This window comes from Hemicordylus capensis, chromosome 4 (assembly GCF_027244095.1).
Source record: "Hemicordylus capensis ecotype Gifberg chromosome 4, rHemCap1.1.pri, whole genome shotgun sequence".
In the NCBI taxonomy this organism is placed as follows: domain Eukaryota; kingdom Metazoa; phylum Chordata; class Lepidosauria; order Squamata; family Cordylidae; genus Hemicordylus; species Hemicordylus capensis.
This window is the reverse complement of record NC_069660.1, coordinates 231,101,987-231,128,817: the sequence shown is the minus strand read 5'-3', so window position 1 is coordinate 231,128,817 and position 26,831 is coordinate 231,101,987. Positions and strand designations below refer to the sequence as shown.

The following is a 26,831-nucleotide window of genomic DNA, read 5'->3' as shown; positions in this document are numbered from 1 at the left end:
ACTTTTAAATCATGGTGGAATGTTATTGCTTTTCCAATACTTTGCCTTGTACTTTATTGGTAGCAGTATGCAAATACCTTAAAGTAATCTAGACTATTTCTCCTGACCCCAGGTGATGCAATTTCCTTGTTTCTTGGTGCTCACGTATTTTAACTACAATAGTAATAAAAACAGCTAAGCAATTGAGGAAACAGAATGCTTCTCATTTTTCACAGGAGTTATTATTATTAACATATTTTTGTAGTAATTTTAATAACATTTATATACTGCCTTTCAATAACAATAACAAAGTCCTCAGAGTGGTTTACAAGGAAAAGTATACTTCCATGTCCCAAAAGGGCTCACAATCTAAAAAGAAACATAAAGAAGACCCTGTGTTTGGGATGGATGGAGCAATTGCTTTTCCTTTGCTAAATATGAGAGCCATCAATTTAAAGTGCCTCTTTGCTCTGTTAGCAAGAGTGATTATATACTGGTTTTCAACCCCACAAAAAGCTATCAAAGCAGTTTACATAGCAAAAGAGATGGCAACTTTTCCCAAAAGGATCACAGTCTAAAATGCAACACAAGGAAAATACCAGAAAGAGGGACCAAGGAAGACAGTTTGCTATGCTGAACAGAGGCAGTGCTGCTCTCCTCCTGCTAAATATAAGAGAGCTACCACATTAAAAGGTGCCTCTTTGCCCAACTATAGTGGCTGACATGATGCACAGCCTTCTGTCGCCTTAACACTCCACACTGGGGCTGCAAAAAGTCCTAAGGCACTGTCAAAGCTGCTTAGAACAAGCAGTTGTGCTAGCAGTGGTTCTGCTATTTCCCCCCACTTGCTGCATTCCATGAAGTTCTGCATTCCAACCATTCCCTCATCACAGTGGGTGCTTTGGTGTGCATATGGACGTCTGTATTCAGCTGCCCTCTTTGTTTAAAGAAATATGCATGTTGATCTGGTGCTCCCACTAAAATTATTTGGCCAGGTCTTTCAAACACAGCACACAGTGTGCACATCAGAAATTTGGTGCCCATAATAAATAGAAGTACTGAGGAAAGAGTTTTTCAAATAAGTATTGCTGTTTTTTGAAAGTCAGCAGAAGATTGTTTTAATCTGAATGGTTTGTGGCAATGGTCATTTATTTAAATTGCTTAGTAGTTTTACTTTAATACCAAAGAGCATTTGTTTTAATCTACAACAGTTAAAACAATAAGTTGATGGGGCCATGTAATCCAACCCTCTGCTACTTTTACTATGAAGACATTTCTCCTAATATAATGCTCAGCTGAAATCCACTCTCCTGTTAAGCCCAGTAGACCTAGTCCTGTTTTTAGGGACAGCAGAGAACAAGTCTTTGTCCTCTTCTGTGTGACAGTCCTTCAGCTCTTTGAAGATGTCCCCTCTCAGTCTTCTCTTTTTCAGGCTAAACATACCTATTTCTGTCAGCCTTTCCTTGTTTTCCAAGGATTGGTTTTCTCACCCTTGACCATCTTTGTTGCCTTTTGCTGAACCCATTACAATTTGTCTACATCTTTCTTAAAGTACTAAGAACTATATAGAAGACTACAGATTGAATAGTGTGATGGAAACATGTGGAACTATGACTTCTTGTGTCTTGGAAACTATGGTTCGGTTCATTCTGTCTACTACAGAGGTGCTTTTACCCCTGGACTTCAGGGACGAAGTCCAGGGCCTGCCCTCTACAGCCCCTGGGGGCCCCACCCTCTACAGACCCTGGGGGCCCCCAAATCCTCGTTAGTCTGTCCCAAGTGGTGTGGTTGCCAGGTGAAGCATGATGATGCCTAATTTTCAGGGGAGGGGAAGCCTCCAAAGGCCTTTTGGTCCAGGCTCCAAAATTACCTAGGTGTATCTCTGGTCTACAATCTCATTCGCCTTTTTAGTACTGATTAATAGTCAGCTTGTTATATACTGCAATCTTGATATAATTTTCATCTGGTATGAGCAGTATATATTATATGTTGATAGCCTGGGTTAGGCTGTGTGTGAGAACAGCCTCTCTAAGAAAAGGTCTAGCTAACAGTTCTTCCAAGATCAAAAAGATTAGATGAGTAAATGCATTAACACAAACATGAGTACGTCCTTCGTTCATCTTCCACATAGCCCAGCACTATTTGTTCTGGCTGGCTGCTTTCCAATATCTAGCAGGAGTGGAGAAGTCTTTTCCAGCCCTTCTAATTGAGATCCAGTGGCGGATTTAAGGAGAGGCAGAGTAGGCACCTGTCTACGGAGGCAAAATTTGAGGAGTGGCAAATTTTGCCATTCTTCAAATGTTGCTGCCCCTTTTGTCCCAGGAGGGGAACTTTCCCCACAGCCCACCAACACCCTCCCTGATCCAACTGCTGCTGCCCTATCCCACCACCTGAGTGGCATGTTAAAGGTAAATGGGGGAACTTTCCCCTCACCCCCCCTCCCTGCAGTTGCCACTATGTGGCCTTCGCTGATGTCATCCCGCCGTGCACAATGGCAGTTTTTAGAATAAAAAGGGGGGGCTTTCCCCTCTCCACCCCTACCCTCACTGCAGCAGTGGGGGTGGTAAATCATTGTCCACCTACAAGTGGCAAAAGGCTTCATCTGCCCCTGTTGAGATCCCTTAAATTGGAAATGCCAGACATTGAACTTGGGACCATCTGCATGCAAAGTATGAGCATCACCATTAAGCTATTTACCCTCCCATTCATATATAATTCAAAATTATTTGGACAAGGAAACCATTATGAAATACATCCAACCTCCTTCAAGATTTACTTTCCCTTTGCACGATCTGGTCTTGTAATTAACCATGCCCTTTGAGACACAATGTAATATTTGACTGCTTTGTCTCCAGTGGCACATTTTGATGAAATTTTGGTGGATTATCTCCATAAAACCCAAGTGTTTGCCTTTAAATGCAAAATTTATTCTTATAAACCTAATGGCATATTCTTGGCAGTGATGGATGTTTAGTACACTAGACTGTGAAAGGCCAGAAAAATCTCATTGAATCATGGCAATATAAACATTTTCATTATATAGTAAAAACCAACAGCTGTTCTTCCCTTTCTAAACACAGGGTCTCTGAGCTAGATAGAGTCAACTCTTCAAAAAATAGCTTTTCAAGGACTTAAGTGTCATAAATGTCCTTTTTGGTTAAAGAGAAAACAGGTGCTCAAGAAAAGAATGCCTTGATGCTTAAAAAGTCCTGTTACACAGCTGGTCATTAAATACCTATAAAACCCCTGCATTCAAAATGCCTACATTGTCATCACTGTGTAATAATTTTGTGACAGTACAGTAGATGCTGCATTATCTTACCACCTGCCTTTGCCAGGACTTTCTGATTTGAGCTGAAGTGTATAGCAGTGTCAATGATCACATTATTGGAGGTAGTAATATCATTATCAGATTTCATTCACAAAGGCCCATTGTAGTGGGCAGATGCATTCTATCCCTAGGAGCTTCCATTCCAAAAGAAACTTTTCTAGTAGACATGTGCAAGAGGTTTTAGCAGTGGAGGGAGGGCAAAATAAAAAGGCAATTTTTTGGATATTCAAGGTTAAATTGAATAAGGATAAAATGAGGAAGTGTGTGAAGAAGATTTGTTATGGTTACCTTTTTTTATAAACCCCATGATTAAGGTAAGAGGGCATTTTCTTCTGAACCAAGGGGATCGGTGTGTTTTATATGCATGCTTAATTTTTTAATTGATTATAACTATAGCTGTTCATTTTGTAGTGCCAGTAAGTTTACCATAGATATGGAAGCTCCTGGTAGTATCAGATGTGTTCTGAAACTAGTATGTGTGTATAACACTAGCATCAAGGGCATAGCAAGGTTGGAGTGGGCCCTGGGACAAGAAGTGAGATGGGCCACTCCCCCCACTGACTTCTTTGAAAAAATATGAGGGCAAATATGAGAGCAAAGAACAAGCTGTCACCCAACTAAATTGGTCCCCTCCCTTAGAGGCCCAGGGACGTTTGTCTACCCTTTTTCAATTGTCACTATGCCCCTGACTAGCACCCTTCCCCACTTGATGATGCCTATCCATGTTCAGAATTTACAGAAATATGCAAAGAATACTTCTGGTTTTGCTAACAAAGAGATGGATTCACAATGCCTTTAAGCAGTGTGTTTAACATACCACCATGTGTGATTTTATTTGACAGAGCATAGGAGTAGATTCAGGGAGACTGACCAGCCATGAATCTAATGAACGATCTTAAAACTAATCGTCTAGGTACCAATCTATAGGAATCGTGAGGAAGGCTTGAATAAGAATTGGATTGTGTGGAATGCTTAGATAAGAATTGTAAAACATTTTGAGGCTGTTCTCTGGCACACCCTAACCTAGGCTAGGGAAGCCTAGCCTGGGTTAGAATGAGTGGGACCTGGCTCAGTTCTGGTGCAGCAGCATTGCCTAGCCCATCTTTTAAATCCAGGTCTTAGTTGGGTTTAAGGGAGTGAATGCCCCCTTAATCTGAGTTCTGGGATTGTGTGTCTCCTCAGGCTGCACGCAACCCAAGGAGACACAGAGATGGGCACCTAGAGCACCTGTCTCCTGAGAGAATCCCCCAGTGCACCGTACTCAGCCAGCCGGTAGGTCACGTGAATAGCTCCTTTGTGTACTAACAAATAGCAATTGCTATTAATAGTGACAGAAAATGAAAGTTATGAGATCAGCATAAATCTAAATTTATATAATATTGTAAATATCATTAATGATGTATGTAGTAGTACACATGCTCCTCAATCCTTACCTCCTTTATTTTCAGGTGTTCTGTAGATTTTGTTCCATCTTCTCTTCTTACTTATATACCTGTGGGGTTTTTTTTGTAGTTTAACTTCCCTTATATTATCTTTGAGGTTGAATAAACCATTCAACTAATCATATATCAATTTCTTCACAGGTCTAAACATTGGACATCAACTTTGATAGCATCATTCTACTCAAGAGTACATGGGCAACAACAGCACTGACTTTGTATTGTTGATTGCCACAGTGTTTGGTGGTCTCCAGAAACATGGTTTTGCTCCTGTGCATTATCTTTTCTTTTTAAATATTATAATTAGCACTTACTGTGTGTTGCAGTTGATATCATAAATGTATTTTGTGCTCATGTACAAACTAGTTTGATTAACTATACTCTGACCCAATGTAAATTATCCTTTTGAAATGAAAAGATCTTATTAACACCCTTTTCAGTCTGTCATCATGTTGTTGCAGCTGTTGCTGATTTAATAATAAATAACATGCTAGTATTATACTAATAAATAATGCAGGTGATATTTATAAGCTCTGTGAGATTTTTAAAGATGACAGCATATATGGAACAATTCTTGTTATTCTTCAAAGCATCAAAATCATTATTCCTGCATTGTCATTGCTGTAGATTAGCAAATGCCTTAAATGGAGCTGTGTGCTTTATTTCTCTTTCATCAAACTGACTTTAGCTATTCATATTTTAATAACATTCTATTCCATATGCTTGTTACCAGGGGAAAATTATTCTGAAGTTATTTTGGGCTGCAACGTTTTTGGACAATTTTAATTGCCTACCTTTGCTAAGCAATGGGTATTCACTTGTGATTTGTTTGTTGGAAATACTTCTACTTTCACCATCTGTACATTGCAGCAAATGATTAGAAGCATAAGAATACATTATGAAACCAAACAGTCTAGGGAAAACTTGTCAAAATTACCTAATCTTGTATATGTAACTGTATTAAGCTGTTTTACAATGTAAGTTGCAGTACAGCTCCATGAAAAGTTAACACCAATCTGAAAAAGGAGCTTTGCAAATGTATAAAATTGTAACAGAACATGCAGTATTCAGTATGCACAGCATGAACATTTACTGGTAGAAAACAAACATTGAAAACCTTTTGGAAGGAGACTAAAAGGTTATGGCTTGGATGGTCATACTGTGGGACTGGATTTTTATTTAGCACAAATTTTAGCCTCTTCTCATAGCTGTTTTTCTATTCTTCTTGTATGTACAGGAGGAGAGCTGCTCTTGTGGTAGCAAGCATGAATTGTCCCCTTTGCTAATCAGGGTCTGCCCTGATCTGCATTTAGATGGGTAATAGGAGTGTGCAAAACCGGTTCAACTGGGTCAAGCTCAGACTGGACCAGACCCGCAAAAGGGGGGCTGGTTTGAGTTCTAACTGAACTGGGCCAAGTTTGGATTGAACTGGTTCAGCCTGGTTCGACTGGTTCAAGTGCTTTGCTTGTAAAGGGAAACCTGGTAAGATACCCTCTTGCCCACCTTCAAACCCCTTTTTAGGTAGGGAACCCCTCTTGGCTTGTAAAAGGGAATCCTTACCTGATTCCCCTTTACAAGCAAAGCACACAAACCAGGTCAACCCAGTTCAACCAGTTTGACAACACAAACCAAAACACCAGCGGTTCTAATGAACTGGTTCACAGACTGGGCATTTCGATTCGAATTTGGTTCAAATTCAACCTGAACCATTGCTTACGTGCACACCCCTAACGGGTAACTATGTGTGAGCACTGTTTGCTATAAGATATTTCCTTTAGGGGATGGGGGGCTCAGTGGAAGAGCATCTGCATGCTTGAGATCTCAGGTTCATTCACTGGCATCTCCAGGTAGGGCTGGGAGAGACTGCCTGAAACTTTGGAGAACCACTGCCAAACAGTATAGACAATATTGAGCTAATGGACCAATGGTTTGATTCTATATAAAGCAGATTCCTATGTTCCTGTACCTTTTCCAGCATCTACAATACGCTACAATATAGTGGTACATACAATTTAAAATCCTGGCTTCAATCTCTGGCCTCTCCAGTTAAAAGATGTTTCTTCAAAGGGAAATTCAAAATACAATTTCACATTTTCTCACGGAAGATACTGTTTCAGGATTCGTCCCAAAAAGAAACTTTCTGAGGCCATTTCTCCACAGCCTGGATCTTAGAGAGTCACTGCCATGGATAGAAACTGGTAATGGACTAGATAGGTCATTGATCTGATTCATTATAAGGCAACTATATATGTAAATATATCTTTTCTCTCATGCTCCCCCACCAGTTGCAGTCACCTTTCATAATCTCTTTAAAACATATGTAACACATCTTTGGAAAAGAAAAATAAGTTCAATGACACTGTACACAGATAATTTATCAGATATAGGAATCTGACTATGCCATATGAAATGTTCAACAAGAAGTTTTTGCTTTGACTTAAGAGAGACTTATGGAAAGAGTAATAGACTGGAGTATTGTTGGATATATTAGTTGCTTCTTTTCTGTTCTGTATTGGGCATTTTGCATGTTATTTTCTATAGTTTAATAAAATATAAATCAAAACAATGGAATACTAAATAACAAATGCGCAAAAGAGTTCTTACTGTATGAATGCACAATGCAACTATATGGAGATGCAACCGCAGACACTGTGAAATTTGCATATTTAACACATGGATTCAAACTGGCTCACTTTGCATACGTTATTTCAATAAAAGCAGACTTTTAGAATTCTAGAGATCCTGGACAAAAAGCTCCCTGTATGTAGTCTCATTGTCTGGATAACACAATGCTGATATGGTGTTATTTTTTCACATTGATAACTGCAATGTGAAAAAATCTCATAGCAATCATAATTTATCGTGGTTAATATCGGTAAATTGAATGTATATTGCTTTGTAGCCTTTCCTCTGTTCTGTGCCATCTGCAAAGAGCATTTCTGTGTTACTAAGCTCCATATTGCTGAAACAGAGTAACTGCCAAGGGCTTTCACCTTGGTTATGCCTCCTCTGATGCAGGAGACAGAGGTATTGAGCTGCCAGAGAAATGGAGCTCCAGTTATCAGCTCAGCCAGATTTCCCCCCCAGCTGTGAATCTTTGATCTCCCTTTTGTACAGAGAAGAGCTTACATGAAATTAACTAGTAGTATGAGGTCCAAATTTAAGATACAGTAGCCAGCTGGCTTCATGTGGGGAAACTGAATATGGGAAGGGACTAGCTGGCCTGTGAACATGCTGCTCTACAGTGCTCCTCTGACAATAGCAGGGGGAAGGAAACTGCAGCTGCCTGTCTAAAATGAAGCAGGTGGCCTAAGGAGCCATGCTGTCCCTCCATAAAAACTCTCCCAGGTGGGCTGCTATGTTTGAACAACTCATTACATCAAGTAGCCATGTGGGCTGCATCGCCTTGCCTCGCCTCACCCTGCCTCATCTAGTATAAGCCTGAATGATGTAGTCAGCCCTTCTTGACTACACCTTCTGCCTCTAACTTTTTGCTTCTCAGAACTGGACCCTCAGCTGCTGGCTATTTTAGAACTTGGCCAGGGCCTAACAAAAACAACCAAAAACCAACCTTGCAGTTTATCCCCAACCTATAGTTCAATAGTAACAGGAATCCAACTAGAATAATAACTTCATTAATTCATATGCATATGTGGACCAACGAAGGGGAGAGGGAACATCTTGGGCAAGGCAGTGACTGTGTTTGGGCTTCTGCCCCACCTTTTCTCCAGATGTGTGCCATCTACCCTCAGCCTCTGCTACCTTACAGCTGGGGCTGGGCCAGGGGCGTGAGCCTCTTGGTGTGAGCCGAAGGGCGAGGGCACAAGGGCTCTCGTCCTTGTGGCTCTCAGCCGTGGGGCGAGCTGCCTGGGGCCCCGAAGACCTTTTCCTCCTGCCTTGAAGATCCGTCTTCCTCCAAGCAAGAAGTCAGCAGAGACTGTATAAGTCTGGTCTTGGTTTTAAATTAAGCCAAGAAGCTATGGTGGGTTAGTCTGGGGGGATGTGTCTGGGAGAGCGAAAAAGTGGGTCTGGAGTGGGGGCAGCAATATCACGGGTAGCGGGCAGAGGGAGATATGGTGGTGGGAGTTGGGCAGGCCGTTACAGGGGAAAACAGTCCAGGCAATTGAGGCCTGTTCCTTTTTCCGGCCCTTCTCCCAACCCTCTGACCCTAGGGAGCTCTGTGAACACTCCTTCGAGGATTAGGGTGTTGCTGCTGAATGCCAGGTCAGTTAACGCAAAAGCATCTCTCATCCACGATTTGATTGTGGATGAGCGTGCTGACCTGGTATGCGTGACAGAGACCTGGTTGGATGCGCTGGGCGGGGTTGGTCTCTCTCAGCTTTGTCCTCCAGGTTTCCAGATCGTGCAGCAGCCCCGCCTTGAGGGTCAGGGAGGAGGCGTTGCGGTCATCTTTCAAGAGACCCTCCCCATTTCCAGGTGCCCGGTCAGGCAATCTCAGAATTTCGAGTGTTTGTCCTTGAGGGTGGGCCTCCGAGATAGGCTGGGGATTCTGCTGGTGTACCAACCACCCTGCTGCACTTCAGTCTCCCTACCTGAGCTGGCGGGGGTGGTCTCGGAGGTGGCCTTGGGTTCCCCCAGGCTTATTGTCTTGGGGGATTTCAATGTCCACGCCAAGGCCCCCCTAGTGGGTACGGCTCAGGATTTCATGGTCTCCATGGCAACCATGGGCCTGTCTCAATTGGTATCGGGCCCTACCCACGTGGCGGGACACACTCTGGATCTGGTTTTTGCCGACCGGGAAATAAATGATCTGGAGGTGGGGGAATTTGAGACCACTCCCTTGTCATGGACAGATCATCACCTGGTGGGGTTTAGTTTGACTGCTCCGTCTACCCTCTGCAGGGGTGGTGGGCCGATTAAGATGGTCCGCCCCCGGAGGCTTATGGATCCGCTTGGATTTCAGATGGCCCTCGGGGAGTTTCCAGTGTCCAGAGCTGGTGACCCTGTCAAGGCCTTGGTTGATCTCTGGAATGGAGAGATGGCCCGGGCTGTTGACACGGTTGCCCCCAAGCGCCCTCTCCGGCTTGGTGGAGCCCGTTCTGCTCCTTGGTTTTCCTTGGAGCTTAGGGCGATGAAGCAACTCGGATGACGGCTGGAGCGACACTGGAGGAAGAGTCGTCACAAATCCGACCGAACACGGGCTAGAGCCCATTTTAGGGACTACTCCGTGGCGGTGGGGGCGGCGAAGAAATGCTTTTTCTCTGCCTCCATTGCATCTGCTCAGTGCAGGCAAACAGAGCTGTTTCGTGTGGTGAAAACCTTGCTCCACACATCCCCCCAGACAATGGGGGAGGAGCCATCTACAGCTCTTTGTGATCGGTTTGCCTGTCGCTTTGCAGATAAAGTCGCTTGCATCCATGCTGACCTGGACTCCAGAGTTTTGGCAGTTCCGGCAGACGTGCCTTTGGTACCATCTGGTCCCGTTGTGTTGGATTCTTTTCAGTTGGTGTGGCCTGAGGATGTGGACAAGATCCTGGGCAGTGTGCGGGCGACTTTGTGCACTCTTGACTCTTGCCCTTCATGGCTAATAAAAGCTGCCAGGGAGGGGACAGGTAGATGGCTGGAGGGGATCGTTAATGCTTCATTAAGGGAGGGCAGGATGCCATCGTGCCTTAAGGAGGAGGTGGTAAGACCTCAATTAAAAAAGCCCTCCCTTGATCCCTCCAACCTGGACAACTATAGACCTGTGTCTAACCTCCCCTTTTTGGGCAAGGTGATAGAGCGTGTGGTGGCGTCCCAGCTGCAGAGGATCTTGGATGATACGGATTATCTGGACCCCTTTTCAATCTGGCTTCCGCCCCAGGTATGGGACTGAGACTGCCTTGGTCGCTCTAGTGGATGACCTACGCCGGGAACTAGACAGGGGGAGTGCATCCCTGTTGGTTCTGCTGGACCTCTCGGCAGCGTTCGATACCATCGACCATGGTATCCTTCTGGGCCGCCTCTCAAGTATGGGAATTGGAGGCACTGCGTTGCAGTGGTTTCGGTCCTTTCTTGAGGGGAGGGTTCAGAAGGTGGTGCTGGGGGGCTACTGCTCGGCCCCGTGGCCGTTGGCCTGTGGGGTCCCGCAGGGATCGGTCTTGTCCCCTACGCTGTTTAACATCTACATGAAGCCAGGTCATCCGGAGAGTTGGACTGAGTTGTCAGCAATATGCGGATGACACTCAGCTCTATCTCTCCTTGTCATCTGATCCTAATGAGGCGGTGGATGTCCTTAATCGGGGGCTGGAGGCCGTGATGGGTTGGATGTGGGCTAACAAACTGAAATTGAATCCGGATAAGATGGAGGTACTGTTGGTCAGTAGGAGAGCCAATCGGGATAAGGAGATTTTACCGGTTCGGGATGGGGTTGCACTCCCCTTGAAGGAGCAAGTACGCAGCTTGGGGGTGCTACTGGACCCGGCTCTGCTTTTGGAAGCTCAGGTGGAGGCGGTGGCCAGGGGTGCCTTTGCATGGCTTCGGCTGGTGCGCCAGCTGCGTCCCTTTCTCGAGAAGGCAGATCTGGCCACAGTTACCCACGCCTTAGTCACGTCGCGGCTGGATTACTGTAACGTGCTCTACGTGGGGCTGCCCTTGAAGAATATCCGGAAACTGCAGCTAGTGCAAAACGCGGCAGCGAGGGTTTTATCTGGAGCTGCCCGTTGGGAACATATCACCCCCATTTTGAAAGAGCTGCACTGGCTGCCGGTTTGTTTCCGGGTCCAATTCAAGGTGCTGGTTTTGACCTTTAAAGCCCTAAACGGTTTGGGCCCGGGGTATTTGAGGGACCGCCTGCTCCCAAGGGTTGCTGCCCGCTTGACGAGGACATCTGAGGGGGCCCTGCTCCGGGTGCCGACAATGAGGGAGGCCCGGCTGTCGTGCACTCGGGACAGGGCCTTCTCTGTTGCTGCCCCCAGACTCTGGAATGCTCTCCCAGTGGCCATTAGTTCCTTGGACTCCATCACGGCTTTTAGAAAGCTTTTAAAGACTTGGCTTTTTACCCAGGCTTTTACATGATCATTTTCTACTGCGGCTTCTCTGTGTTTTTATTTGTTGTATTTGTTGTATTGTTTTTATGCCTGTTTTTATATGTTTTTATACTTTTAACATGTTTTTATTGTCTTTTTATTGTATGTTTTTAACTTTTGTAAACCGCCTTGGGGTTATCTTTTTAACGAAAGGCGGTATATAAATGCAAAAATAAATAAATAAAAATAAATAAGGTGGTAGGAACATAGACAAATTTTAAGGTTCAGGAAGTGAATGATGCTAACAAGGTAGAACTGATGGTCACAGCAATAGCTAGGTTGCAAAAGGTCTAAACAGAATTTTGATTCTGGAGTAAAATAACCAGAAGTATCTTTTTTTTTTTTAACTCAATACTGGATAAAAAGCACCTAAGCATAAAGATTTAGGACTAAATGTAAAGAAGACTAAATTAATGACAACAGGTACAGCAACCAGCCTCAGAACTGAAAATGAAGACATTGAAGTGGTGGATAGCTTCTGCCTTTTAGGATTGACCATCAACAGTCAAGGATCCAGCAGTCAAGAAATAGACCGCAGACTAGCACTTGGTAGAGTTACAATGAAGGTCTTCTAAAGGATATTTAGATGCAGTGACATGTCTATACCTACAAAGATTAGAATCGCATGGATAATAGTTTTCCTGTGACACTCTATGGATGCAAAAGTTGGACTTTGAAGAAGCAAGATAGAAAAAGCATTGACACTTTTGAACTCTGGTGCTGGAGAAGACTTCTGAGGATACCATGGACAGCCAGGAAAACAAACAAATGGATCATAGAACAGATCAACCCAGAATTTTCACTTGAGGCACAAATGACCAGGCTCAGACTATCATACTTTGGACACATTATGCGAAGACCCAGATCCCTTGAGTAATCCATAACACTGGGGAAAGTTGAAGGAAAGAGAAGAAGAGGATGACCAGCAGTAAGGATGGACTTGATTATGACAACAGTGAATGTACCACTGAGAGACATTAAAGGCCAAGTTGAAGACAGATCATCCTGGAGAGAATCTATCTATGTGGTCGCTAAGAGTCGACAGCAACTTGACAGCACTTAATCAATCAATCAAAGCATAAATACTTTCTGGGGCACCAAATAGGACATAATTATTTTGGCTAACGAGAGAAGCCACTTATAATTTTCCTATTCAAGCCCTCAAAAACCATTACTACCCTAAGGTCATAGAAACAATGTCTGGGGAGATTGGGAAACTCTCTCTGGTTTTTCTAAAGTTCTATTTCTCTCATGACTGATTAGTGTCCATTCATTCATACAGAGATTTCCTGTATAGCCTATGAACTTCTGAATAGCATTATTGGCAGGTGATTATGACTGTATTATAGAATATGCATGTGAGAAATCCTTGATTTTATGGTATATTAGGCCATAGAATACATAGAATACAAAAGTTATTTATGACTCTCTGAAGGAATAGTGCTTGGAGAGTTACTGATAAGGTGTGGTTGAGGTTTATGACTCCATTGGGCCATCTTCTGCTGCAAGAATAATGGCTTGTTTATAAACCTTCTTCCCTTTGACTTGCCTAAGAAAATCAAAATTTGATACTAATAGAAATCAATTTTTAAAGTGTCTTCCCTCAGTCTCAGCAGGAGCTGCTGATACTGAACAGAATGAAGCTGAAATTTGATGGAAAGAGTGCATAGACATATGATTTACTGCATTTAAGATCCAAAGCTTGTAAGATTCATTAAAAGTGCATGGACAGCTTTCCTCTTTATGAACAGGAATAAATACAGCTCAACAAATATGAAGAAGCTTGGCAGGGGGAGTCAAAAGAAACCTAATGCAATATGATTTCATAAAAGTTATAATTAAATTATGTTTGATGTATCATATCTTTTCTGAGTAGATTTTCTAGTCAAGGAAATATGTTTGATCATTAGCCTTGAACTCCTATTAAAACACCTAGAGGCTGTGCACATGAGCTGATAAACCCATGCTTGGGCAGCTGAGATTGAGGGTGATTGTGACTGATCCTGGTGCTGCCTCCTTCGCAAGCCCAGAAATTTACTCCAGGCTTTAACCTGGGTTAAAACCTGGGAGTGTGCCCCAGGTCAGAGGCGTAACTACCATTAGATAAGGGGAGACAGTTGTCTCGGGTCCCCACTGCCTCAAGGGGTCCCCCAGAGGCACGTCACATGACTACCCGCCTGCCTGTGTTGCACCCCCGATGAATTAATATTGAGTCTCTTGGAGATCAGCAGTAGCAGAGAGTTAAAAAGGGTTAACTTTTCTCCCAGCCCTATTGGTTCTCCTGGTGTCTTGTGCTCCTCCCCTGCTTGGAGTTTGTATGGAACTGCAGAGCCAAGGAAGCTGGCTGTTGGGCTGGTGGTCCCCCTCCAAGAATGAAAGTAAGAAGACATTTTGTAAAAATCAACCCTTTGCTGTTTGTTTGGTTTGTGTGTGATTTGTTCCCCTTGGTCAAGCTAACATGTTGCTCGTTCTCCCCCCACCCCCCAATGAACCGTGAGTGTGTTGTACATGTGAGAGAAGTCCCATCTTGTGTGTGTGTGAGTGAGAGAAAGAATTCTTAAGCTTAAAAAAAAATTCAAAGTATGCCCAAACTATTCTAGTGCAAACTTGTAAGAAAAACCCTCCCCATCCCAACAGTATACCTTGTTGTGAGGAAATTAGTTAGTGCAAAAGTATTAAAAGCTTTGAAAAGAATGGGGAGGGGATGCTCTGACAAAATGGATCTGTTTCATTTTTGTTTCTTTTTATTCCTGAAGTTACACTGCTTATAGTTCTAAACTGGTCTCTGTGTGTTTTGCTTTCTCTCCCCCATCCCCGCCCTTATTAAAAATATTTATATGCTGCTTTTTTTGGCAACAAAATTCTCATAATGGCTTACATAGCAAAATGTGAGAAAATTGTCCTCTTAACATGTTTCCCCTTTTAAATATTACTATTTTATTTTATTTTGCTTTGTGCTTATAGCATGCTCCCCCACCAAAAGTCTATTTTTGTACTGTGTACACCTGCTTCAAAATAAGGCTTTGCAAATCAGTTCACAAGAAACTCATTTTTAAATTGCACATGAAATGATTGGTTGTCTTTAAATTCTGCAAAATTGGGGTAACTCCATATATGACATTCTGCTGTCCTATTTGAAATCAAAATGATGGCTTTTCTTTCTGTAGTGTATAGACACATTATACATTTTATATATATACTGTAGTAAATAGACATACACTATAGTTGCATATGATTTTTTTCATATGATTTTCTTGCTTAAATGAAATGTACTAAATACAAGATCAAACTGAATTGCATGTTGCTGTGATTGGTATAAATAATGCTATTTGAATGTGCTCTGAGTACAATGGCACACATCCTGTTCTTCCTCCAAAGAGGTCAGGGTAGTGTACATGTTCTTCTTCCTCACTTTTATCCTCACAACAACCCTGTGAGGCAGGTTTGGAGGGGAGAGAGAATGTGTCTCAGCTAAAGTCCCACAGTGAGTTTCATGACTGAACGGCAACACAAGTCCCCCAATTCTAGTCTTGACACTCTAATCACTACACCACACTGGTTCTCAGCTGTGTGCGTAGGATACAGGAAAAATCTGATGCAGGAGAAAAAGGAGATTATTTTTTAGCTGTGATGCAAGCTAGTGGGGAGGGAAAAGCATGAAAAGCTTTCATTATCAAAATGTAGGGAGGCTGTGGGCCCTGGCCCTGGATCTTTTAAGTACCTAGCAACACCTTTGTAAGGGAGATAGGAAAGTGATAGGATTTTCCATGCAATAGCTGATATTAGCAGGTATATTCCGAATTTCTTCTAAAAATAAAAAATCAATCTTTCCCTGAGTGTGTTTTAGTGTACAGAGTAGTGAATTCAGCTAATTTAAGGGGGTGGGGGAGAAAAGGAATGAGAGAAAGAGCAGAGAGGAGGAGGAAGAAAGGTGGTGTGAGGTGGGCACAAGGCTATGTGTGGCTCACCAGAGGTGCATCAGAATCTAATCTGGAACACCACCAAATTTTAGTTTGACACCCCCTGGCATAATGCATTTGCAAGAGAGAGAAAATCCAAGCCCCAATATTTATAGTGGGGGAGTTTAGTGGGGGAGGGGAATTCTTGTTGCACCCCCTGTAATTTCCTGCTGGATCTTCCCCTGTGAACTAGATTCAATGTGAACTAGATATTCACCGTATTCATAATGGGGATGTGAGTGTGAGTGCACTATATATTGTGAAGTGTGTTTGTACGTGTATATCAGTGAGGGGCTCATTTTAAAATCTTGTCTCTGGGCCCACTTGAACCTTGCTACGCCCCTGCCCCAGGTTCAGGGTTGTGAATATGCTTGGGCTGCACACAGTCCAAGCATACAGAGAGTCAGGCACTCGGGGGGAATCCCCCAATTCTCCACACTCATCACACAGTGCATTGTGGGATTCCTGGAGGAAAACAAGCCCTGGAAAACAAGCCCTGGACTCCAGAGATCCACACTGCACGGAGAAGCACAGATTGTGTAGATGCACAATGGCACACCAAAGAAGACATCACCGATCATCTAGGGGGGAGGTAGGTCCATCCCTGCCTTCCCCTCTGCCCACCCTCCTTGCTCCTATTATGGTAGTGAGAACAACCTTTTAGAATATTTATGTGAAAGTCTGGTTAACTTCACTGCAATTTACTTCCAGATAAGTGCTTATTGCACTTATAAGGGCTTATTGCTCTAATCTATTTGGATCTACAAGATACAACATTGGACAGCATGATGCACAATACCCCATTGATGCCAAGGACGTCCTGGGCTGGTGTGCATTAGTGAGGTCATTCTCACAGCCAGCTATACCCAGATATGACTGCACTAGCCTGGGTAGAGCTGATCATGAGAAGCACTGGGATTCCTCTGTATCCCAGTGCTCCTCAACCTGGTGAGGTAGGATGGTGCATGCGAGCCCTCCTACCCCACTCCTCGATCATGTGGACGACCAGACTGCCAGCAGCCATTTTGACCCTAGAGGCTGGGAGAAAGAGAGACTTGGCCTCTAGAGTTCCCATAATGCACCATGCTGCTCACTTGTGGGATTCCTGGGGCCTGGGCTTTACTCCCCCAGCCTTCAGATCATTGCACCACTCACGACAGTGGAGATTGTATGGACAGGCAAGAAGCATCGAGGAGAGAAATGAGGTGATGTGGGGGAAGTAGGTGCAATCCTGCCTTTCCACCCTCCCTAGCCTCACATGCAGTGGTTGTGTGAATGACAGGCTACTCAATGACAGGCTACTGTACAATGCATTTAAAGCACTTCTGGGCAGGAGTGCAGTGCTCCTTATTATTGTTTCCAATGGTAAAGAGCTCTGTGCTGCTGCCTGGAAGTGTTTCAAACAAATTGCCCAGCAGCCCCATTACTATACCATTGTGCGTTTGACATCGTACAACAGCCCTGGAGAGTTGCTACTGTTGATCGGGGGACTGCCCATCATGTCTCCCATTGTTGCTTTAACAGGGAAAAGATGATGAAGAAATTGATTAAAGGTGAGACAACCAGAAGGTATGAGGAAAGGCTAGTTTTCAAACTGGAGATATGTGAATTGATCAAAGTTGCTGAATCCATTAGATTTGAGAGTCTCATTAATTCACATGAAAATCAAAATATTATTTAATAGTATTTTGCATGTTATTGATAACAAAAACATTTAGTTTAGTCTTTCTCATCATTCTGACCATGTGACATTCTCCTTATATCATCTCTACTGGGGCTGGGCATTGTACTGACTTGATAATGAGGTCTAAGGCGATACAAGCCCTGTCAGAGGATTTTTCAACAAAAATTATTCCTCCAGTACTGGAAAACTATTTGATACAATACTGCATCATATTGGTATTGTATCAAATAATATTGGGATGAGGTGGGGCAGCTTACCTTAACAAAGTTCTGGCTTCTGTGATGAAATTGGAGGCCTCCAGCGGCAGTGTTTAAATCGCTGCCTTTTCTTTCCTTGTCTGGCCCTATAATGCACCAGAAAAGGAAGCAACATCATGGATTTGCATCCTTTTCCTGATGCATTACTAGGGAGGAATTACTACTCCCTGTAATGATAGTGCGCAGCCATTTATTTCCCAGTAAAGCACTGGGAAAAGAATGCCATGTCATGACATGGCTTCCTTTTCTGGTGCATGTTAAGGTGAGAGCAGGCATGGAAATGCAGCAATTTTAAGTGCTGCTACTGCGGGCAGCCAATTTCATTTTGAAAGTTTTGAAATAATCATATGCAAAGTATGAACAAACAAAATTCGGGCCATAATTCTCAGTAGCCATATTTGTGGAGGTGGATTTATCAAAGCTAGTTAATACATTATAAGATGGGTCCCAGCAAGACTGTCATGCCTCAGAAACTGAAAAAATATGTATCCCACGAGTCTTAATCTACATATAATGGTCTTCTATGCAAATGGTGGGGGTAGTTACGCGAATCAGGTGCAATCCTTCAGTAACATCTACTGTTCCATTATAATCAACAGTGATTATTTAGGAGCTTTTTTCTTATGCTTCAAATACTCCTGATAACACATACATAAATCAGATTGAATGTATATTGTCTAATCAGGACATGGGTCTTCAATATGCTTTGCTATGCTATATAAAATCTTATGATGAAGAATTCGCTTTCTGATGATTTAGAAACACTGTGTGTGTAAACTGTGTTTATATCGACTACTTTGAATATTTAAAGCCTTTGCTATAAGGCTATCTCCCCAGCCTTTGTTGTTAATAAGCAAGGACAGTATTATTGGTTAATCATTTTTTTTACTGTTCATGAAGTTTGACAAACAATCATAAATAAGTTACCCTTTGCCATTTGTGAGTTTGCTTCATGAACCTGTTGCTCTTCTGATATCTCTCAACAAGGTCAGCAAGTGGGCTGCATATCTCCCTTGGCATTTTATCTCACTTCTGAAAGGACAGGGATCATAAATCATCATGAAACCCTTGCCTTCTCATAGTCCCTTTAGGGTGGTGTTCTGCCAACTGGTCTGACATTTGTATAATAACTAAGCATTTATTTAGTTTTTGGAAATAGTCCCTTGAGTATTAGTCTTCTTCTGTCAACTCACGGTCATAGCACACAAAAAATGATACTGTTTTGATGTATTTGTTTTGGGTTTTTGCTTATGCCTATGTGGTTCAGAAGCAAACAAGTATTTGTGCTGAAGACATAAATATTCTACCAAGTAACAATGAGGTCAATAGGAGGTGAATTGGCTTAACACACCAAGTACTTTAGCTTAGCATGATTGTGGATCTGGCTGTTAATCTTACAGAATATATTTTCATAACTCTAAATGTAGTTATCTAAATAACCTAAAGGCAGAATGAACAGTCATTTAAAAGCAAAGCCCGGGGTGGGGTGTGTGTGCTTCAAACTGAGAGACTACTTCATGTAAAGAGCTGAAAGTCAATGATATTCCTCAAGTGAGTCAAGTGTAACAACTCCCCTCTCCCATAATAGATTAATAGGTTGCTCAACCAGTTATATTTTGTAGTATTTCGATTCAGTCAAAAAAGAAAGAATGCTAGATTTGGGTTCAAGAATGTGTTCACTACTGTAATGGAAAGGGGTTTATTATTTAATAATAGTTGTACTGTTCGGACCATGAGTGGGATACCAAGGGGCAAGAGGAGACTGGAAGACAGATGCATCACAGAAAACCAGCCAGTCAGAATTGCAGGTAGGTTAGACAGGAAGAGTAGGATCTCAGGCAGCCTAAAGCTCTGAAGCCTAGCTGAGCCCTTATAGCCTCCCCTGGGTGTTTTCTAGATTAGACCCTGCAACGGCATCATGGCAGATCTCGGAAGTGTGCTTCTACACTTCCTGCATTGTGACACCACAGTCCCTATGTGGACAGCAGGGTGCCTTTCACATTTCCAATGCCTTGTTTTGAATTTAATCGCTGCAATATAGAGCTAGGACATTGAAAATCTGGCTTAAAGAAGTTGCTATTTTTTCAGGTTGTTAGTTTCCGCAAAACTGCTCTCCCTGCTGTTTATGTTTTGAATGTGACTTGCCTGAATGGAGGCATTTTGCTGCTGTTGAGCAGCTAGCCTGGAAAGTGCCCTGATCTGGCTATCAATTCCAGGCTGCATCTTTTCTGGGATAAATAGACATGTATGAAAGGTTGTTATACCTGCAACCTTGCACTCCATCGCAACTGGGTTATATCAGTTGTGGGGTTATCTTTGCCAAGTGAAATATAAAGATCAGAAGGTACAGGGGGCAAAATTATGATTTCTTGAGGGATTCTAGCTTGTGGTCTCTGACTAACTCAGACACAGATTAGTGTTAGAGTCTGGTTTCTGGTTACTGCTTGACATTTTTAAGACACTTCAAAGCTCCGGAGCCTAAATGTTCATCATTTGATGCCTCCCTTCAGTCTCTTCTTAATTGCAGTGATGGTTGATGGCCTTTCCCCACCTGCCTCACCCCTTAACGCCAACCCCAATCTCTTTATGTGGATGCCCTCTTCCCCCTCATCAGGCTGCTTCACGTTAATGGCTCAGCACTGCTTGAAGTTGTAGGTCTGTGGTGGCACTAGAGGCAAGGATGGAACTACTTACATACAGTGGCAGCCTCTCCTTGTAGCCCTGCTGTGCTAGCTCCAGCAGCTAAGTCTAACAACTCCATTTTGGGAACAAAGTGGACAAGTTTGTTGGAAGGGTGAGGGGATAGAGCAAGAGAGAAAGTGATCCAGCTGTTGGACCTAGTCCAGCAGGGTGATGAGGAGAAGCTGCCACTGCATGTGAAGGGCTCCATCTTCATGGTCACTGACTTGCAAGTTCAAGCACACCTGAAAGGGGAGGCAGCCCAGTGCTAGATTTTCTGTTGTGCAATTTCTACATTAATCCATAATAGCAATAGTTATCAACATAAATAAGCTTATACTTGGCCAAACTTAACCAAAGCTCAGCACAGACCTCATTAGCAGTACATATGATAGCAGGCCTCTTGTCCTCAAGAGTGACCTTACAGATGTTTGTGAGTCAGAAGCTGTTTAAGTGGGGACATTAACATATTCTGATATGTTAAACCTTAACTCCCCCACCTTAACTCCACATGTCACACACTCACATGGAATCCAGCTCTCCCTGGCAGAGGCAGAGGCTCACCCCACTGCCCTGGAAATCTCATATGGCACCACACAGGTGTGTGGTGCATTATGGGAATACCCCTGATGCCGACAGGGAACCCCACAGTCTCCCAGCCCTGGCTGCAAGCAGCCAGGGCTGGCAGACAATCAACAAAATGGGGCTAAGAGAGAACACACTCTCTTAACCTCACTTTGAAGGCAGGCTCCAAAGGGGGGTTTGCTGCCATGCCACTCCTGGGAGCTGCACTGCTCCTGACAGTTCAGATACGCAGCAAAGATTGGGTTAAGGCAGCCTAGCCTGATCTTTGCTGCACAAAAACGCCATGTGTGTGAAACTGGGCATGGCTCCAGGAATACTGAATAACTCATAGGGCATACGTGATCATGGTGGTGTGTGTGTTTATAATGTGTGATCAGAAGCACTGCCAATTAGAATATGATAAGCAGTTGTTGTCATCAAGCTGTTTGTGCTGAAGGTATGGAATGTATTGTATTACATTGTTCCTGGTCTGAATGGAACTCCAACATAGGATTTCACAGTCCCGACCACTTAGCTTGTTGCCTCACACTTGGATGGTGGTAAGATCAAATAAAGCCTTAGCAGAATAAACCAAGTTCTTTTCTTCACTTGGGGCATTCTGCGAACAGCTTGCCAAGACTTCATCACTGCCTGGGAGCAATACTAGCATTATCTGAATAGAACTTAATCTTCTGATGCTTCACCTGAGCCTGGCCAAGCTCACTTGAACCATTGAATCACATTTAATCCAAACTCTTTCATTATTTAACTCTAATACCAGTGAAGAGAGCATCATTGGCAGTGGACACAGGGCCAGCATCAGTGTCAGGGCTGAGGCCTACAAGCAATGGGAGAAAACACACAGAGAGAACAGCAGGAACAGCAAGGAGGTGGAGGCAGCAGGCAGATAGGGTGACTTCAGGCAGGGGTGCCTGTAGTTGCTACTCTGTGGCACAGTTGTTGCCTGAGACCATCACCTCACCATGCCTCATGGAAGAGCTGCCCCTGCTTAGTTTAATGTACTCTGTCAATGTTGATGGGGCCACCTTCATGTGTGAGACCACCTGCCTGTGCATTGCTCCTTACGAAGGGCCTAACCAGATTCCAGGACTCTCCTTTCTCACATCTCTGCTTCTGAATCATCATTGCTCAAAGTCTACAACAAAAGCTACAAAAGTACAAACATCTGGTCCATTTTTAAAGACAAAATGTCCTATTCAATGGCAAATTTTGGGTACAATTTTTTTACCGCCTAAAAACGACATAATTGCAATGTCATAATTCCAGCTCACTGCTAAATAATTGACACATTTAATGACAAATGCCCCCAATTTTTATTGCTTGAGCTATTTGATACTGAAATGTAGACTAAAACTTCATGGTCTGCTACCCAAGTCCTTTATGTCACAAAAGAATTAAAATTAAAATTAGATTTAATCAGGCCTCATGCTTGAACAATGAGATTGTACATTAAATCTTAATTACTTTTTCTGAAATATAACCAAATAATTCAGAATTAGTGTTGCAGTGAGGTAGCACTCACATTAGCATGACTCGGGAAGGTAGTCAGAATACTTATGGAATGTTACTAACATGGTTAACATACACCTTTTATCTCTTTTGTACTTTTATATATAGATATTCTTTCCATTTTTATAGGTGATTTTTTAGAATAGAATTCATTGGCCATAGATCAGTCTTGCCCTATTTAGGAGTAGATAAGACACATACCTGACATTCCAATATTGATGTTGGTCAAACGAACATTAATTTTTCCTGGCAAGTAGAAATACACAAATATATTCAAAATGTTCCCCTTTGTGCTTTTTGAAATGTTTGTAAATAAAACTATTTGAGGGGCACATTGGTGGGTTGTTTTAATGATCATGATAATCAGTTATTCAGATGAAATGTCTCTTTATATTTTATTTATAAATAATAATATTGTTACTACTTTAGTAGTTCAAACAACCGTGTTCACATAAATTTACTAAATTAAATACATGCTTGGATTTCCAAAGGATTTTTTTATGGATTAGTGGGTTCAGGTTATTATTGTTATTTATATGGTCACATTTGCATTATTAGTTACAGTAGACAGGGTCAAACCTTGCTTCTGCTGAAGACCACTGATTCTTTTTATATGCTTCCTCTGTTCATGATAACTATTCACTGATAGCTTGATTCTGTGACATGACTATCATGTGATATTTAAGAAAGAAAGAAAGAAAGAAAGAAAGAAAGAAAGAAAGAAAGAAAGAAAGAAAGAAAGAAAGAAAGAAAGAAAGAAAGAAAGTGAGTTCTGGAGTTCTACGAAAGAAAATCTAAAAGTGTAATCATCCTGAAGTAATGTTTGCTAAATGTAGTGGCTGACATAATGACCAAGGAAACGTATATGCTAAGGGACTGTGCACACTTCAAGGGAATGTGGGGCACATCAGGAGTCCTTGTGCAGCTCCCCCAGTCCCCTGCATATACACTGTTGTGGAAGACCCTTTGAGTCCAGAGCATTTGTTGCTCTCCAGAAGATCCCTTTTCCATAGGCAAAGGATGTTTTTCCATAGGCAGAGGTCTGCAATGGAAGCAAGAAGCAGAAAACATCCCCCCTTTCCTTCCCCATGTACATGTGGAATTCTATTTGTCATGCGAAATGTTAAGTATGATGACGATTAGTGTTTTTTACAGCAATCTGTATAATGACCATTAGTGTTTTTCAAAGCAACAATATGGTGAAGAATAGGGTTGCACATTTTATATTTTTTGTTTCAATTTGTACCAAATCCGAATCAACCCCATTTTGTATTTTGTCTGAAATTAAGCCTTCCGAATCACCCCAGTTTTGTTTTGTATCCGAATTAATCCAAATCTGAATCCAAATATATTCAGATTTAAAAATGGGTCACATGGTCAAAAGAGTGGATGGGGTTATAGTGCCCAATGAGTGGAAGCTACCACAAAAATTTCAAAGGAATTGGGCAAATTGCTGATTTTTGGTGAATTTTTGAAGTTTACACATCTTTCAGATTTTCCCCATAGGGTATGATGGAGGTTTCAGGAAAAGTATAGCTTCACGCGGGGGGTGGGGGGGGGGAGAGGTGGCCCAGAGTGGAGTATGGTTGGTGGTAGTGCCCAGTTGGTACAAGGAAGTTACCACAATTTTTTAAGAGGAATTTGGAAAAGGGCTGATTTTTAAAGAATTAATGAAGTTACGCGTCTTTCAGATTTTCCTCGTAGGGTATGATAGAGGTTTCTGCAGTCCCATAGCTCCACTTGAGGGGCACTGGGGTGGCCCAGAGCAAGTAGCAGTGTAGTGCACATAGGGTGCCAAACACCCACATGGGTTGCCAACCCATGAAGTACAGGGTTTTGTTGTTCTAGAGGTGTTCTGAGAGTAGATTCTCTAGTAGCATATGAGAGTGGATTCATGGTTTTTCGTTAAAAATCTCATTTGCTACCAGAGAATCTAAACTCAACACTTCAGAAACAGCAAAGCCCAATACCCCAATGGGTTAGCAATCTAAGAGGGTGGTTGGCACCCTTTGTGCACTACACCACCACTCGCTTCGGGCCATACCAGTGCCCCCCAGGTGGAGTTATGGGGCTGCTGAAACCTCCATTATTCCCTAAGGGAAAAATCTTAAAGACGTGTAAACCTCAAAAATTCCTAAGAAATCAACCCTTTGCCCTATTTGGAATCTGGGTGCCCCATCCTTGGGGCACTGCCACCCAACCCACTGTTTTGCCCCGGAAGCCCCACATAAACAAGTTGAAAGAGTGAGGAGAATGATGAACAACAATGACACTTAATTTTTTGGCACAGTTATTTGAGAATTTTGCAGGGGGTGTGAGCTTGTCCCCGTGGCACTAGCACAGCAGCACAACCCATTTGTGGATTCAAGCAATCTTTCAATAAAAACACTCCCTCCCCATGGAACAGTGACCACAGATCATTTGAGATAGCAAGATAGACCAATGAGCCAGCGTGGTGTATGGTTAGAGTGCTGGACTAGGACCGTGGAGACCCGAGTTCAAATCCCCATTCAGCCATGATACTAGCTGGGTGACTCTGGGCCAGTCACTTCTCTCTCGGCCTAACCTACTTCACAGGGTTGTTGTGAGGAGAAACCTAAGTATGTAGTACACTGCTTTGGGCTCCTTGGAGGAAGAGCGGGCTATAAAATGTAAATAAATAAATAAAAATAAAATAAAACTGCCTTGATACTATGGAACAGCTTCAAATGTTCATTTAACTGAAGTGGAGTGAGCCGTAGCCCCAAAAAATCAGCCTACTGTTCAGAATTGTTGAGATTTATCATCACTGCATTTAAGAAAGTGCAAAACCATGGATCATGCTTACAAGAAAGAGAGAAGCAACTAAAATTCCTGGGGATGTCAATAGATTGACAGGGGTATTCCCCACCCCCCTCCTTTTGTCTCCTGTAGTCCCATGTGGATGACCTGTCTCTGCAATGGCAAAAGTTGTGAACCTCTGGCTTAGACATCATGTCCCACCAAATTACATTGTGGCCTAAATTATATTAGACTGCTCAACTTGGGCAACAATACTTAGACACCACTGTAACTCATAAAAATCAGAAGAATAACAAAATATCTCTTCAAAAGACCCCTGAACAAGTCAAGAGATTCTTTCTAAACCTTTGGAAAGAAAAACCTGTGTAATTTCAGAACTTTCCTAACCAGCTTCTCAAAAAGCTTCTCCACACATTTATTATTAGTAATATTATTTATTATTTCTTGTTTACACAGTCAGACAGGTGTTATTGACTGGTTTGTTTTATCCAGACATCGAGTCCTTCCCAAGGACCTGGGATGGCTGAATTTTATTGTCAGTGTTGTTGCTGTTATAGATATCGTCGCAGAATATAGGCTGTTCCCAGTAAAGCTGCTTTTTGTAATTGGCCGATGGTGATTTCTGTGGTCCCTATGGTGTTGAGGTGCTCTTCAAGGTCTTTTGGAACTGCACCCAGGGCAGCAATTACCACTGGGGTTATTTTGGTCTTTTTCTGCCACAGCCTTTCAATTTCAATTTGTAGATCTTTGTATTTTGTGATTTTTTCTATTCTATTTTCTATTCTGCTATCACCTGTATTGCTATGTCAATTATTTTAACTTGTTTTTCTTTCTTCTCGGCTATAGTTATATCTGGTGTATTGTGTGGCAGATGTTTGTCTGTTTGTAGTCAGAAGTCCCATAATATATTTACATCTTCATTTTCTTCAACTTTTTCAATTTTATGGTCCCACCAATTTTGGCTACAGGTAGCTTGTATTTTTGATTATCATCATCATCATCATCATCATTAATTATTATTATTATTATTACATTTATATCCCGCTCTTCCTCCAAGGAGCCCAGAGCAGTGTACTACATATTTCTCTTTCACAACAACCCTGTGATGTAGGTTAGGATGAGAGAGAAGTGTTCAGCTAGTGTTCAGCTAGTCTCATGGCTGAATGGGGATTTGAACTTGGGTCTCCCCATCCTAGTCCAACATTCTAACCACTATACCACGCTGGCTCTTTTTATACCATGGCTTTTAGCAAGAGCTTTGGAATTTCATTGAGTTCCCAAAGATATTTGGGTATTTCTGTCTCAAAATGTTGTCTTCCAAATCCCTTTGCAAGGTCAGTTTGCATTTCAATCACACTGAATACAACACCTACTTAACTAAACCATTCAGCTTTTTGCATATCTTATCTTCTGCTAATCACTCAGTGCCTCAGCTGGAGTGGAGAGAGTCAGAGAAGTCAATTTCAATTGCAATGCTTTTCCGAAGAACAAAGCATTCTGTCCGAAACACAGTCATTTCTATTTGGAAACAAAAATTTCTGTTTTTTAATTCTTGATTTTGTTTTGGTTACAAAACCTCCGAAATTGCCATTTTCAGGCA

At 42.5% G+C, this 26,831-nt stretch overlaps 1 protein-coding gene across 14 annotated transcripts in view; it reads left to right on the top strand.

Moving 5' to 3' along the window:
• Window positions 1–7,481, top strand: part of CCDC102B (coiled-coil domain containing 102B) — a 229,725-nt gene extending 222,244 nt beyond the window's left edge. For 11 of the 14 annotated variants that reach the window (XR_008306122.1, XM_053245396.1, XM_053245399.1 and 8 more), the window contains 2 exons: window positions 4,493–4,582; window positions 4,894–7,480. Coding sequence is in view for 12 of the 14 variants with exons in the window: in XM_053245396.1 (XP_053101371.1) it covers window positions 4,493–4,582; window positions 4,894–4,899 (96 nt within the window). In the remaining 2 variants the exon portion in view is untranslated. Of the gene's footprint in view, window positions 1–4,492; window positions 4,583–4,893 lie in introns of all 14 variants that reach the window. The other 3 variants (XM_053245406.1, XR_008306121.1, XM_053245404.1) reach the window with 3 other exon arrangements.
• Window positions 7,482–26,831: the final 19,350 nt, after the last annotated feature.